The 13,750-nt window shown below is 53.9% G+C and overlaps 1 protein-coding gene and 1 long non-coding RNA gene across 4 annotated transcripts; both read right to left on the reverse strand.

The window, feature by feature from the left end:
* Positions 1 to 1,688: 1,688 nt before the first annotated feature.
* Positions 1,689 to 4,319, reverse strand: LOC127394903 (uncharacterized). The gene is made up of 4 exons (XM_051641211.1): positions 4,191 to 4,319; positions 3,103 to 3,540; positions 2,624 to 2,814; positions 1,689 to 1,872 (listed from the first exon to the last, which is right to left on the reverse strand). The coding sequence occupies exons 1-4, from the start codon at positions 4,317 to 4,319 to the stop codon at positions 1,689 to 1,691; spliced, it is 942 nt and encodes a 313-aa protein (XP_051497171.1).
* A 692-nt stretch (positions 4,320 to 5,011) lies between these two features.
* LOC127394969 (uncharacterized) lies at positions 5,012 to 9,091 on the reverse strand. Of its 3 annotated transcripts, none has more exons than XR_007891706.1 (7): positions 8,894 to 9,091; positions 5,902 to 7,781; positions 5,749 to 5,801; positions 5,607 to 5,657; positions 5,446 to 5,516; positions 5,215 to 5,261; positions 5,012 to 5,105 (listed from the first exon to the last, which is right to left on the reverse strand). It is a non-coding gene; the product is annotated as an uncharacterized LOC127394969 (long non-coding RNA). The 3 variants fall into 3 exon arrangements; XR_007891704.1 differs by having other exon boundaries at positions 5,594 to 5,657; XR_007891705.1 differs by having other exon boundaries at positions 5,594 to 5,657; positions 5,882 to 7,781.
* Between the last annotated feature and the right edge of the window lie 4,659 nt (positions 9,092 to 13,750).

Below are 13,750 nucleotides of genomic sequence, written 5' to 3' on the forward strand. Positions count from 1 at the left end.
GGGGCGGGGCCACGCAGCAAGCGGGGGCGGGGTTATGCAGCAGGCGGGGGCGGGGCCACGAAACAGGCGGGGGCGGAGCCACGCAGCAGGCGGGGGCGGGGTCACGCAGTCAGCGGGGGCGGGGTTACACAGCAAGCGGGGGCGGGGTTATGCAGCAGGCGGGGCGGGGCCACGTAAGAGGCGGGGGCGGAGCCACGCAGATAGCGGGGGCGGGGCCACGCAGCAAGCCGGGGCGGGGCCACGCATCAATCGGGGGCGGGGCCACGTAAGAGGCGGGGGCGGGGCCACGCAGCAAGCGGGGGCGGGGTTATGCAGCAGGCGGGGGCGGGGCCACGTAAGAGGCGGGGGCGGGGCCACGCAGTCAGCGGGGGCGGGGTTACGCAGCAAGCGGGGGCGGGGCCACGCAGCAGGCGGGGGCGGGGCCACGTAAGAGGCGGGGGCGGAGCCACGCAGATAGCGGGGGCGGGGGCACGCAGTCAGGGGGGGCGGGGCCACGCAGCAAGCGGGGGCGGGGCCACGTAAGAGGCGGGGGCGGGGCCACGCAGCAAGCGGGGGCGGGGCCACGCATCAATCGGGGGCGGGGCCACGTAACAGGCAGGGGCGGAGCCACGTAAGAGGCGGGGGCGGGGGCACGTAACAGGTGTGGGCGGGGTTACGCAACAGTCGGGGGGTGGAGCCACGTTAGAGGCGGGGACAGGACCACGCAGCAAGCGGGGCGGGGCCACGCAGCAGGCGGGGGCAAAGCCAAGCAGCACTCGCCCTCGGGCGCTTCCCCGGCCTCTGCTCACTGTTCCCCTCCCTCGCCGCTTTTGCCCATGTCCAGGAACCGCCAGCGGCAGAACTCGGCTCGGCTCGGCTCCGCGCTCCCTCACCGATTCCTCATCCGTCCCACGGACCCTCGCACCGCGTGGCCGCACTGGCCCGGCCCCGCCCCGCGCGGGAGCACGGGACCCGGCCGCCGCTGGTTTGGCCACGCCCAGCCCGGCGTTCACCAATCCCCGGGCAGCAGAGCACCGCCCCGGCCACGCCCACGGAGGGAGGCCAAGGGGGCGGGGCCACGCCCACAGTGGGCGGAGGAAGAACACATACGGTGGGCGGGCGAAGGGCGGGACCACGCCCACGAAGGGCGAGGCTAGACGTCGCGTTACTGCGCATGCGTTGGCCCTGAGCTGCAGTACCGAACTCTCGACACCAGGTGCCAGCAGAGAGCGCTGACGACCTGCAGTACCGAACTTTCGACACCAGGTGCCAGCAGAGAGCGCTGACGACCTGCAGTACCGAAGTTCGGACGCCAGGTGCCAGCAGAGAGCGCTGACCACCTGCAGTACCGAAGTTCGGACGCCAGGTGCCAGCCGCGAGCTCCGCACGAAAGAATGAAAAATAGTAACTCCCACAAAAGAAAAATAAATAATAACCCAAAAAAGATGTGGCAGCGTGGACACCCAGAAAGGGGCAGGGCCACATGCCATATGGTCACACGGTCCCTTATCCTGACATCCACTTCTTTCTTTGGTTGTCACTTGCTGGCGATTTCCTGAAGAAACTCTGATTTTCTCATCATTACCATCTTATTAATTACCACACTTACACTCGAGAACGTCTTCCCTGGTTGTTTTCTGCATAAAGATGAGTATTTTAACTGCATCTTCCAGTCCAAGTTCAAAGACTAACACCTCAGATCACGCACCTTAGGCAAAAAAATAAGGAAAACAGGCAAAGCTCCAGAAATGAAAGATAGGATTTAACTCTGGCAGGTTTCCAGTGGTTGAAAGGGAGTATGAGAAATATTTGTTCAGCATCTGAACACACCGGTGGCTGGTATCTGCTTCAGGTGTCATGGTCAGTCTGCCTTGGGATTTCTCCAGCAAGTTCCTAGGAAAGCAGGGGTATTTCCAAGAGGCTTGCCCTACACGGCCAGGTTTTACTCCACAAAAAAATCCAATTTATGAACCACAGTGTTTCCAGCTTTCATAGAGGATGATCCTATTCTTAAGCAAAGAGCCTCCCAGAGATCAGGGTCTGAGGACAGCAGCTTGTGACTCCATTATGAAGTGAAAAATAGTGTGTTAATTGATTAGCAACAAGTGTGTCACTTTTTCAAATAAGTAAGTCTTATAAACAAGTCTGTGAAGTTCTGAAATTGTTCACAATTATTTTTCCATCAATATTTTAAGTGCTGATTTTTCTTTCAATGGCTGCTTAAATTTAAAAAAAGGCTGGAACACTGTGTTTGAGAAGCAGTACAAAAAAAAAGAGGCCAAAAAAAAATCATTACCGATTGCAACAAAAGACAAGTTTGGTACTTTCCATCAAGTCCATTTTCAAGCACAGATCTGGTCACCACTACTTGTATGTCTCCATCTTAGACAAAGAAAAGCATTTTGTGAAGAAATGGCTTCTTAGCAGGAAGAAGCCAACCTACACCAGGCTCTAAGTGTTATGCAGCTCTTCAATCAATGCAACAGGAAAGCTCAGGTTCTGGGGCAGGTCCCTCATGCACCAGGAAGCACTTGGACCTGGAGGGGAAGCAAGTCTCTCCCATGCTGACAGCCTGGAACCACAGGGGAAAAGGATGGCACGTGGGGCCAGCACAGAGGTGGGAATCCTGCATCACTTCGCTCACATGCTGACTGTGAGAGGATGCAGAAGGTGCTCTGGGGCCTTCTCAAATCTCTCTGGAGTCCTGACCACAAGCTGCTGTTTGTCTCTGGAAATGCAATGCACAGCACCAGGCCATCCTGAATCATCCAGGCAGGGATCCCAGGGGACTAGGAGGGCTTGTGTACCACCTATGAACACAACCAAGGGATGCTCCTAAAACAACGGACAACATGACAACATATTTCAGCCCACTTAGTCACTACTCACCTCCCCTGAGTCACCTGCAGTGCTGATGTCCTGCTTTGCTCCTGGCCCTGTGCCTCCAAAATGAAAACCCCAACACTGAGAAGGCAGCCAACACAGCCACCACTTGCTTCTTCCCTCCAACACCGTCAGCCAACTCACCTTCCAGCACTCTGCTCCCTCCGTGCCTTGTGGCTTGCCCCTCTGCATAACACAGCCCCTCAAACCTGCTGCTTCAGCACCCCATCCATCACTCACCTTGCCAGAGGCCGCTCTGCTGATAACATCTCGCTTCACACTTGGATCCGCACCCAGAAAATCCAGCCAGAGAAGCTCAAGCTTGTCAGAGCCACCAGCTGGATGCCTGTCCTTCTTCAGCCGGCACTCTGCTCCCCTCTTCCGTGCCCTTGGCCGTGCTGCTTGTTGCTCTGCATCTGAAACAACACAAACACACCCTGTAAAGCAAGTCACCTGCACAGCCACAGGTAGCTTGGTGAGGCCAGAGGTCTCTCTGCCTTTTGCATATACCTTCTCACTACAGCTAGAAGAAGAAAACCCAGCTAGGGAGCCCCATCTGTGCAAGCTAAGGCAGCTTCCAGATCTGACCCACTCCCCTTCCACACTAACTGCTGCTCCCAACCAGTCACAAGGTTCAGACTGGACCCCCTTGCTTTCTAAACTCCTTCTCAGAGGAGCCTAGGTGCGGCTGGATCCAATCCTAGCCCCGGACCGTAAAGAAAACACAACTGTGGCAGCTGCCGACACCTGTTCGCCCAGAGATGGACCGTATGGTCTCTGCCAACAGAACTGGTCCAAACCAACTTACTTCCACACCCCCATAAAGCTACGCTACCCTGTCATCTTCAGTACTGCTGCACCCCTGGGCAGGGCAGCTCCAACCCTCACACACAGACCAGGACTACACACGGATGCCACGAGTGTTATACCTCGTTATACCAAAAGTGGGGTCATTCACCTGGTATGCAAGATGCCAAATACATACAGAGCCAAGGTATTTTCATTTATTGCATGTTTGCACAAATGAGGTGCTAGGTGGTAAGCTGCAAAGCTGCCCCCTGAAGTCACAAAACTCTACACATTCACACACTTTTGGTTAGTTTCCTCCACCTAATACATATTCAGTTATTCTACTCTGATTGGTTAGTGAATGTCTCGCTCTGATTTAGAGCTACAGCACACACAGTGAGTGGGGGTCTTCAGCTGGAGGTGGGTAGCCTAAGTGCTGGAGGTGGGGTTTTCATATTCATGATCTTGCAACAAGCAGAAGAGATCACTCACCTACAGCAACTTTGGCTGTTTTGCCACATTTTAAGCAAAGCAAGTACCTCCTCATCTTCTTGTTTGAACAGCAGGATCTTTGTTTCACAAGAACTCCGTAACTTTCTGTGACTCTCTTGTCCTTGCTCAGTGAAAGATTCCACTTTATCAAGCACAGCAACGTGACCATGATACATGAGAAGACCACAGGACAGGAGAACAATTCCCATAGGGAAGATGATGCCGGCAGAGAAGCCCTGCGGTGCCACGATGGCACAGATGCTCTAAAGCAGACCTGCCAAAGAGAGGCAATTGCCGCCGCACACAAGAGAAAGCTGCCATCAAAACTAGAATGAGGGATGTGTGAGAAGCTGAGCTGGAAGACCTAAGACCAGTGAGGACACGGGGATGAAACCCCAGAAGATGACTCTGTGGAAACAGAAGACTTAAGAGCAGAGCTGCGGGCAGCACACGGCTGGCCACCGGAAGAGATGAACTCTCAGAAACAGCCAGCATGTGACACACGCCAAAGAGATCCACGTGTCAAGCTGTAATTCTGAGATGAGAAGGGCTCAACAGGCTCTGTGCCAGTGAAGCGATGCATTCCGGACTCTTGGGAGGGCTACCGAGGTGCCTGCTGATCACCAGGATATGGAGGCACCAAGACCCAAGGAACATACAGTCTGAGACACGGAAAACAGACAACACGAAGTACACGCCAGACACAGGTTGGAGCTGCCCTGCACACGCTGACATTGTGCTGAAGAGTAACCCATCCCTTGACCTGCCCCAAGGGGACTGTGCCTTGCCAGCCCTCTCTCCCACACCAACTTTGAAACCCCCCCCCCCTCCAATCCCCAACCTTGTCCCCTCCTCCCATCCCCTCCACTTAGCTTTCAGATGGCCAGGGCTCTGCAGCCATCCTCCTCAACAAGCCATCCTCGCCGGGATGTTCCTGCCATCACCAGGCTCCTCGTAGTGATCTGGAAAAAGAAGCCAACAAACCCACAGTTAGTGCTGATAAGCATCACATCAGACACTGCCAACCTTTTCATCATCCCCTGCTCAGAACCCCCATGGTGTTCTCCTCACCTTCTGGTTCCAGAATCGGATGCTGAGGCCATCCTTGCTTGTGGCATCTAAGATACCAAAAGACCCAAATCACTGCTGTGCTTGTGACAAGTCCCATGACCCTCCTTGCTACCACCCTGGCTCACCCCAAACACCCACCCAACCCCAACAGCAGCCTGCACAGCACCTACACACCCAAGAGGTAAATGCTTCACTGAGTTCCCACAGGTTAACGTTCTCCTAGGCACCAACCTGGCTGACGCCTGTGTCATCTCCACAGATGGCCCGTCGGCATGCTGCTCCACTGCTCCGAGGCTGCAAAACTGAAGCAAACAGCACATGCTGAGACGCTGCCCGAGCCCACAGCCTGCCCACAGCTATTCCCATCTACCACTCTCACCTTCGTGGCTCACCTGTCCGGCCTCTGATGGTCACGGGTTGCCACGTCCAGCCCTATGTGCTGCCTGGAAAACACAAACAAGGGATGCTCATCACATACTGACAACATGACACCTGGAAAACAACTGCCAGATCAGCCTGCTAATTGTCACTGACCTTGCTCGAGTCACCTCCAGTGCAGATCTCCCGCTTCCCTCGGTGCTTTGCACCTACAAAACAAACCCGAACCATGAGCCAGTCAACAGAGGCACCATTCACACCTTCCCTCACAACCCAGGGGACAACTCACCCAGGCTTTTCAATACGCACCGACCCAGCTCCTCACCGCGCTCTGCTCCTCTCCTCCATCACCCTCTGCTGCGTGAGTCCCCTCCCTGCATCTGAAAAAGCAGTAACAAGCAATCAGCTGGATGCAATTCCAGAGATTCCCATTTAGGAACATCTTCTAGATCCTGACTACCTACAGGGAAGCTAAAAAACAAGTTAACATTACGCCCCACACATTCAGGCCTTAACAACCTGGGCACCCAACTTGCTTGGCTATGGCTCCAGCAGCCTCTCCCAGGTGGCTCCAGCCACCCCCTCTCAAAAACACTAGGAAAATGACCACCCTCCCCTGCTGAGGGCTGCTACTTCACTTCAAATGCTCCATCTGCACCCCAACAGTCACAGACAGCACAGCAACATGAACCACAGGCTCTCCTTGCTAGTCTTCTCCCAACCCCACAGCTGCTACAGCCTCCAGAGAGAGCAGCTCCAACCCAACAGCACAGAGACACAACACACAAACACAAAGGATGTGACACAACCACAAGAGGAAACCCTCAGCAAGAAAAAAACTCCTCCTCCAATGCAGATGCCACCAGGTGAGGAGTCCCAAAAGTCCCTCCTTTTGAGTTGTGAGCTTCAGACAGGACCTCCTTGGTTTCTCAGCTTCTTCTCAGGGCAGAGCCTAGGTGCAGCTGGATCCAGTCTTCACCTCCAACCTGAGAGAGAAGCTCAGACCCTCAGTTCTGCCACAGAACCAGTTTACTGCAGCTCAAGCTGGGTGCTTCCAATCTTGTTCTCTTCCACTTGTTTCTCAACTGGAAAAATCTTCCACATTCTGATTTTGTCCAATTGCTCCCACTTAACTTTCAGTCAATGCATCTTCGCAGTTCAGAAGATCGTCTTGAGTATTTACCTTGCCCACATCTTGTTTCCATATTATTACAGCTGGTAGAGTCAAGGTCTAACTAAGGCTCATCACAGGAGTTCAGCTAAAGATTAATTAGAATCGCAGCCTAAGGCCTCATCACTCCAGATAGGCTAAGTCAAGTCACGAGTCCAGTCCAAAGTCAAGTCACTTAGGTCAAGCAGTGGTCAGTTTGCACAAGTCTTTAACAGGCATGCAATTTGAACTGATATCCCTTTGATTAACACATTAGTCCCAATATTCCTATACTCAATTCACTTGTGATTTCAGCAGTAAGGAGCCCATAAGGCAGCCCCAGAGAAAGGTCAAACATTGCAAACCATGACAAGAAGCTACAGTCAGAACCAAAACACAAGGATGCACGAGAAGCCTTGGCAAGACCCAAGAATGCAAGGACACAGGGAAAAATGCCCAGAAAAAAAGAGATTCTCCCTGTGAAAGAGAAGCCTCCAGAGCAGGGCTGACGACACCGACCGCAACACCGGCGCAAAAAGAGGATCAAGAGGAGACACCCGAGTCGCGAGGCCCAGCGGGGCTTTTGAGTTCAGGTAAGAAAAGCAGCGCCCCACGGGCACTACAAGGGCGAGCACAGATGATGCTCAAGACCTAAGGATGGGCTGCAAGGCGAGTGCTGTGCTCCTGGAGCACAAAGAGGAGACTGGGACCCAAGGAGGGTTTGAGACACAAAAGAAAACCGACCACACAAACTACACCATGACACACGCAGGCTGGAGCTGCCCTGCCTGGCACACGCTGACATCATGCCAAAGAGTAACCCACTGCCTTTACCTGCCCAAAGGGACAGTTCCCAGACAGCCCTCTCCCCAGCTCTTCACTTTAAAACCCCTCCCTGCAATTCCCAACTTTGTCCCCCCCCAGCACCCATCCCTCAACTTAGCTTTCAGGGGCCACAGGTCTCAGGCCATCCTCCTTTAAAGAAAGCTCCACAGTTCATCAACTCCAAGAGTCCCACAGTCAGCAGGTCCCTCATCACCTGCAAAAAAGAAAGATGCACCACAGAATGTTAAACCACCTTCTCACCCCAAAACAGCCCATATGAAGTTACCACCAGCAGAAACAGCTGCAGGCAGCCAACATCCTTCTGACAACATACACTGCTTACCCAGAGCCTCCTGCACAACACGGGTGCCCCTGTTCCAAGGAGCTTCAAAACACACTCACACAGCTCTAAAGCTCCACCAGCTGCAGCCCCAGCAGAGACCCCAGCCTCAGCCCCCCAACCCCAGCACAGCCCCAGAGCAGACTGAGCTCCCCCGCCACAGGCGGGGGCTCATATATCCCGGGCCCCGCCCAGGGCCCTCCCCACAATCCCCTGGGAATAGGGGCAGCTGGAACACCAGCTGGAATTAAGGGCTGGGGAGCAGCAGCTGGTCCTGTCACCTGCCTCTGGGGACACGCCCCGGGGCGGGGACGGAAAAGACAGCAGTGAGGACCTGCTCACGAGAAACCGCCCGTGGAAAGATCTCTCGAGGACTACTCGGTGAAGAGACTGATGAAAGGGATCTCAGAATTACTGGTCTCGCTGTGTCAGAGCTGGGCAAGATGCAAACGGGCATCCCCGGGGCAGGAAGGGGCAAGCGCGGCCCCGGAGAGGGAAAGCAGCAGCGGTGCCCGCCGCTCCCGCAGCTGCCCCGGCCGGGCCCTCCTCGCGCGGGGCTTCTGGACACGCTCCGCGGGCAGCGGGCGGGGCAGGAGGGGGCTCGGGGAGCGGCTGCAGGGGAGGGGCTGGGGCTGCCCGGGGCGAGCGGGGCCGGGGGAGGCTCAGGGGGGCTCTGGCCGGGCGGGGAGGTGCCCGGCGCCCGTGCCCGGCGGTGTCCGCCCCCTGCCCCGCTCCCCTGCCCCCGCTGCCCCGGGGCTGCCCCGGCCCGGCTGCCCCCCAGCGGAACGGAACCTGCCGCAGCGGGCGGCTCGAAGCGGCGGGGGCGGCGGCAGCGACGGGGCAGGCGGGGACAGCGACGGGGGCGGCCCCGGCCCGGAGCGCCCGGGGTTCCTGCGAGCCGGAGAGCGGAGCGCAGGCTGCACGCTGGCACCTCGCTCGTCTGTACAAAAAGGGAAAGAACTCAAACACGCTGACACTTGTATTACCTTAATCCTAGGCCACTGGTTTAGTCAGTCAAAAGGACGTGTACACGCACACGGTCATTTCACTTCTAAGTCTACAGCAATGTACATATTCTGTAAAGATGTTTTTCTCTTCCCAGTCCCTACAGAATACCTAAGTTAACGAGCTACTTACTGCTTTGTCACTGTCTGCTAGAACCAAAGCATCCCCTTGGCACCTGACCTAGCATGGTTATAGGAAGAGAAAGAGAGAGAGAGAAAGAGAGAGAGAAAGAAAGATGTTATATACACCCTAAATTCCCCAAAACTGCCCCAGAATCACCCCCTAAATTCCCAAAACTGCCCCATAATCACCCCAAAACTGCCCCTAAATGTCCCAAAACTGCCCCAAAAGAATACCCTAAATGCCCCAAAACAGCCCCAAAATCACCCCAAAACTGCCCCATAATCACCCCATAAATGCCCCCCCCCCTCACACCCTTCCCCCCCACACAACCCCCAAGCCCCTCAACCCCCCAAAACCGCCGAGCCGTGGAACACGTGGGGGAGGGGCTAGAGGTGTGGGGGGGGTGTCTAACACAGGGACCTACCCAGAGCCCCCCAGAAACGCCCCAAAGCCCCCACCCATCTTAATTACCCCTCCAAGCCCCCCAAAACCAACCCTGCCCCCCCGGGCAGGCACCAGGACCCCCCAGAACCCCCCCCCACAACCCCCCAGGACACCCCCAGACCCACCCTGCACCCCCGAAACCCCTGCAGACCCCCCAGGACCCCCTAATTACCAAAAGAAACCCCCTAATAAACGCTAGGAACCCACGATTTGCCCCTAGGAACCCCCTAATTACACTTAGGAACCCCCTGATGACCTCTAGAAGCTCCTTAATTGCAACTAGGAAGCCCCTTATTGCCACTGAGACCCCCTAATTACCCCTAGGAACCAACTAATTGCCCCTAACAACCCCCCACTTGCCCCTGGGACCCCTAATTGCCCATAGGAACCCCTTATTTTCCCCTGGGACCCGCTAATTACCATAAGGAACCACCTAATTACCCCAAGAAACCCCCTAATTGCCCCTAGAAATCCCCTAATTGCCACTTGCACCCCCTAATTACCCCTAGGAATCCCCTAAACATCCTAGGGACCCCCTAATTGACCTTTGGACCCATTAATTAACCCTAGGAACCTCCTCATTGTCACTAGGAACCACTAATTACCCCTACGAACCCCTCTAATTGCCTCTAGAAACGCCCTGTTCACACCTAGGAACCCCCTACTTACACCTAGGAACCCTCTAATTGCCCGTTGGAAGCCCCTAATTAGCCCTAGGAAACAGAAAGCTCAAATGACGCAAATAGCGCAACTTACACAAATAGCGCGACTCACGACAATAGCCACTAGGACCCCCTAATTGCCCCTAGGAAGCCCCTAATTGTCACTGGGAGCCCCTAATTACCCCTAGGAACACCCTAATTGCCACTTGCACCCCCTAATTACCCCTAGGAATCCCCTAAACATCCTGGGACCCCCTAATTGACCTTTGGAGCCATTAATTAACCCTCGGAACCTCCTCATTGTCACTTGGACACCGCATTTACCCCTGCGAACCCCTCTAATTGCCTCTAGAAACGCCCTATTTACACCTAGGAACCCCCTAATTACCCCTAGGAGCCCCCTCATTTTCCCTAGGAACCCCCTCATTTTCCCTAGGAATCCCCTAATTGCACCTAGAAACCCCCTAATTGCCCCTAGGAACTCCCTAAATACCCTCAGGAATCCCCTAATTGCCCCTAGGAATCCCCTAAATATCCTGGGGACCCCCTAATTGCCACTGGGACCCCATAATTACCCCTAAGAACACCCTTATTGCCACTTGGACCCTCTAACTACCCATAGGAACCCCATAATTGCCTCTAGGAACCCCTAATTACACCTAGGAACACCTTAATTACCCCTCGGAAACCCCTAATTGCCTCTAGGAAGCCCCTAGTTGCCACTGAGACCCCCTAATTACCTCTAGGAGCCCCCGAATTGCTCCCAGGAATCCCCTAATTGCCTCTAGGAATGCCCAATTGCCTCTAGGAAGCCCATAATTGCCACTGGGAGCCCCTAATTAGCCCTAGGAAACCCCTAAATATCCTGGGGACCGCCTAATTGAACTTTGGACCCCCTCATTAACCCTAGGAACCCCCTAATTGCCACTGGGACCCCCTAATTGCCCATAGGAATCCCCTAAATATCCTGGGGACCGCCTAATTTACCTTTGGACTCTCTAATTAACCCTGGAAACCTACTCATTGTCATTTGGACTGCCTAATTACCCCTAGGAACCCCCTAATTGCCTCTAGGAACGCTCTATTTACACCTAGGAACCCCCTAATTGCCCGTTGGAAGCCCCTAATTGTCACTGGGAGCCCCTTATTACGCCTAGGAACACCCTAATTGCCACTGGGACTATCTAATTACCCCTAGGAAGCCCCTATTTGCCACTGGGACCACCCAATAACCCCTAGGAACCCCCTAATTGCCTCTAGGAAACCCCTAATTACCCCTAGGAACCCCCTAAGTGCCACTGGGGCCCCCTAATTGCCCCTAGGAACACCTAATTGCCACTGGAACCCCTTAAAGCCCCCTATGAACCCCCTAATTGACCTTGAGACCCCCTAATTAACCCTAGGAAGCCCTTGATTGCCTCTAGGAGCCCCCTAATTGCCAGTCAGACCCCCTAATAACCCGCAGAAACCCCCTAAGTGACACTGGGACCCCCTAATTGCTCATAGGAACCCCCTAATTACCCCTAGGAACCCCCTAATTGCCACTGAGACCCCCGAATTACCTCTAGGAGTCCCCTAATTGCCACTGGGACCTCCTCATTACCCCTAGAAACCCCCTAATTGCCACTGGGACCCCCTAATTGCCCATACGAACCCCCTAAATATCCTGGGGACCCCCTCATTGACCTTTGGACCTCCTAATTAACCCTAGAAACCTCCTAATTGTCACTTGGACCCCCTAATTACCCCTAGGAACCCCTCTAATTGCCTCTAGGAATGCCCTATTTACACCTAGGAACCCCCTAATTGCCCTTTGGAAGCCCCTAATTGCTACTGGGACCCCTTAATTACCCCTAAATCCCCTCTAATTACCCCTAGGAACCCCCTAACTGCCACTGAGACCCCCTCATTAACCTTAGGATCCCCCCAATTGCCACTGGGACCCCCTAATTACCCCTAAAAAAAAACCTAATTACCTCTAGGAACCCCCTAATTGCCCCTGGGACCCCCTAATTTCCCCTAGGACCCTCTACATATCCTGGGGACCTCCTAATTGACCTTGGGACTCCCTAATTAACCCATAGGAACCCATTAATTGCTACTGGGACCCTCTAATTGCCCCTAGGAACCCCCTAATTGTCACTGGGACCCCCTAACTACCTTTAGAAACCCCCTAATCACCCCTACAAAACCCCTAATTGCAACTGGGACCCCCTAGTTACTCCTAGGAACCCCCTAATTACTCCGCGGCTTTTAAGGCAGCAAGTTGTAAAGTGAAGTTTTATGTGCATTAATTTATATTATATCTGGATTCCTGCCCCAATCCTCCTCCTCATCTGATCCTTCCCCTCCTTGGGTGTTAGCTGGAATGTGTATGTATGAACAAGGGAACAATTCCCATACAGTATATACAATCATATGTCCAACAATCTAACATATCTTCAAAAGCTCCATGATTACTAATTATTACTAGTTTTAACAAATAAGTTATACACAGTATTAATAAAACATTGTAAACATTCAAATTTACCAATCATCTAGTCTAAATCACATTCTTATTAACATATCAAACTCTTACTAACATATCTGACTCTTACTATTTTTGACAGTTATTAGATCGTTCAATTGTTATTCTTCAACCAGACGAGAGCATTTATATTATCATTCACCCTTGGATCCCCGCTGCAGTATCAGACTTGATCAGTGGGAATCTTTACTGAAGTTGTCTTGTTCGAGCACAGTTCATTGGGAAGTGCAAAGTAAAATATTCATTATAAATTGCCAACAGTTCCAACACCTGGAAAAAGAGAAAGGGAGGCTGACCAAAAAAAGAGAGATAAGTGGGTGCTTTGACAAAAAGAGGAGGAGGAGAGAAAAAAAAAAAAATAGGCAAAGAATGGGAAGTCAACAAAAAGAGAGAAGAGGGGAGAGGAAAAAGACAGAGAAAAGGGGAAAAAAAGGGAAAAGGGGGGCAAAAAAAGAGAGCGAGAAGGACAGGGCAACAACAGAGAGCGAAGGGGAGGACAGCAATAAAGAAAGAGAGAAAGGGGAAAAAAGAGAAAGAGGGGGGATGTGACTCCACAGTTTCAGTGTACTTTCTGTGATTGCAGACTCGGACTCTATGGTTCCGGTGTACTCTCTATGCTTCCGGGCTCGGACTCTATGCTTTCTGTGTACTCGCCGTACTTCCGGGCTCGGACTCTATGGTTTCCGTTTACGCTCTGTACTTCCGGGCACGGACTCTATGGTTTCGGTGTACTCTCTGTGCTTCCGCGTTCGGACTCCATGGTTCCGGTGTACGCTCTGTGGTTCCGGCTCGGACTCTATGGTTCCGGTGTCTATGGTTCTGGTGTACTCCCGCAGCCGCGGGAGACCCAGACCGCGGTTTTCCCGGCCCCTCCACCCAGCCCAGCGTTCACTAATCACCGGGCAGCAGCCCACGCCCTGGCCCCGCCTACGGAGGGTAAGCGAGGGGGCAAAACCCGCCCCCCCGCCAGGGGCAAAGCGAGACATCGCGTTATTGCGCTTGCGCAGACTCTGAGCTGCAGTACCGAATTGTGGCCAGCAGGTGCCAGGAGAGAGCGATGCAAAAGCGCGTTCCTACACCTG

This window comes from Apus apus, chromosome 27, assembly GCF_020740795.1.
Source record: "Apus apus isolate bApuApu2 chromosome 27, bApuApu2.pri.cur, whole genome shotgun sequence".
Taxonomy (NCBI): Eukaryota; Metazoa; Chordata; class Aves; order Apodiformes; family Apodidae; genus Apus; species Apus apus.

Excerpts from the sequence above, each read along its gene's own strand:
- LOC127394903 (XM_051641211.1), bottom strand. The coding sequence starts at position 4,319 with ATGTATCATGGTCACGTTGCTGTGCTTGATAAAGTGGAATCTTTCACT. Across the intron at positions 3,541-4,190 it reads TCAAACAAGAAGATGAGGAG|GCTCCTCTGAGAAGGAGTTT; the intron begins GTACTTGCTTTG and ends AGCCGCACCTAG. Across the intron at positions 2,815-3,102 it reads GCAGAGCGGCCTCTGGCAAG|GAGCATCCCTTGGTTGTGTT; the intron begins GTGAGTGATGGA and ends CCGTTGTTTTAG.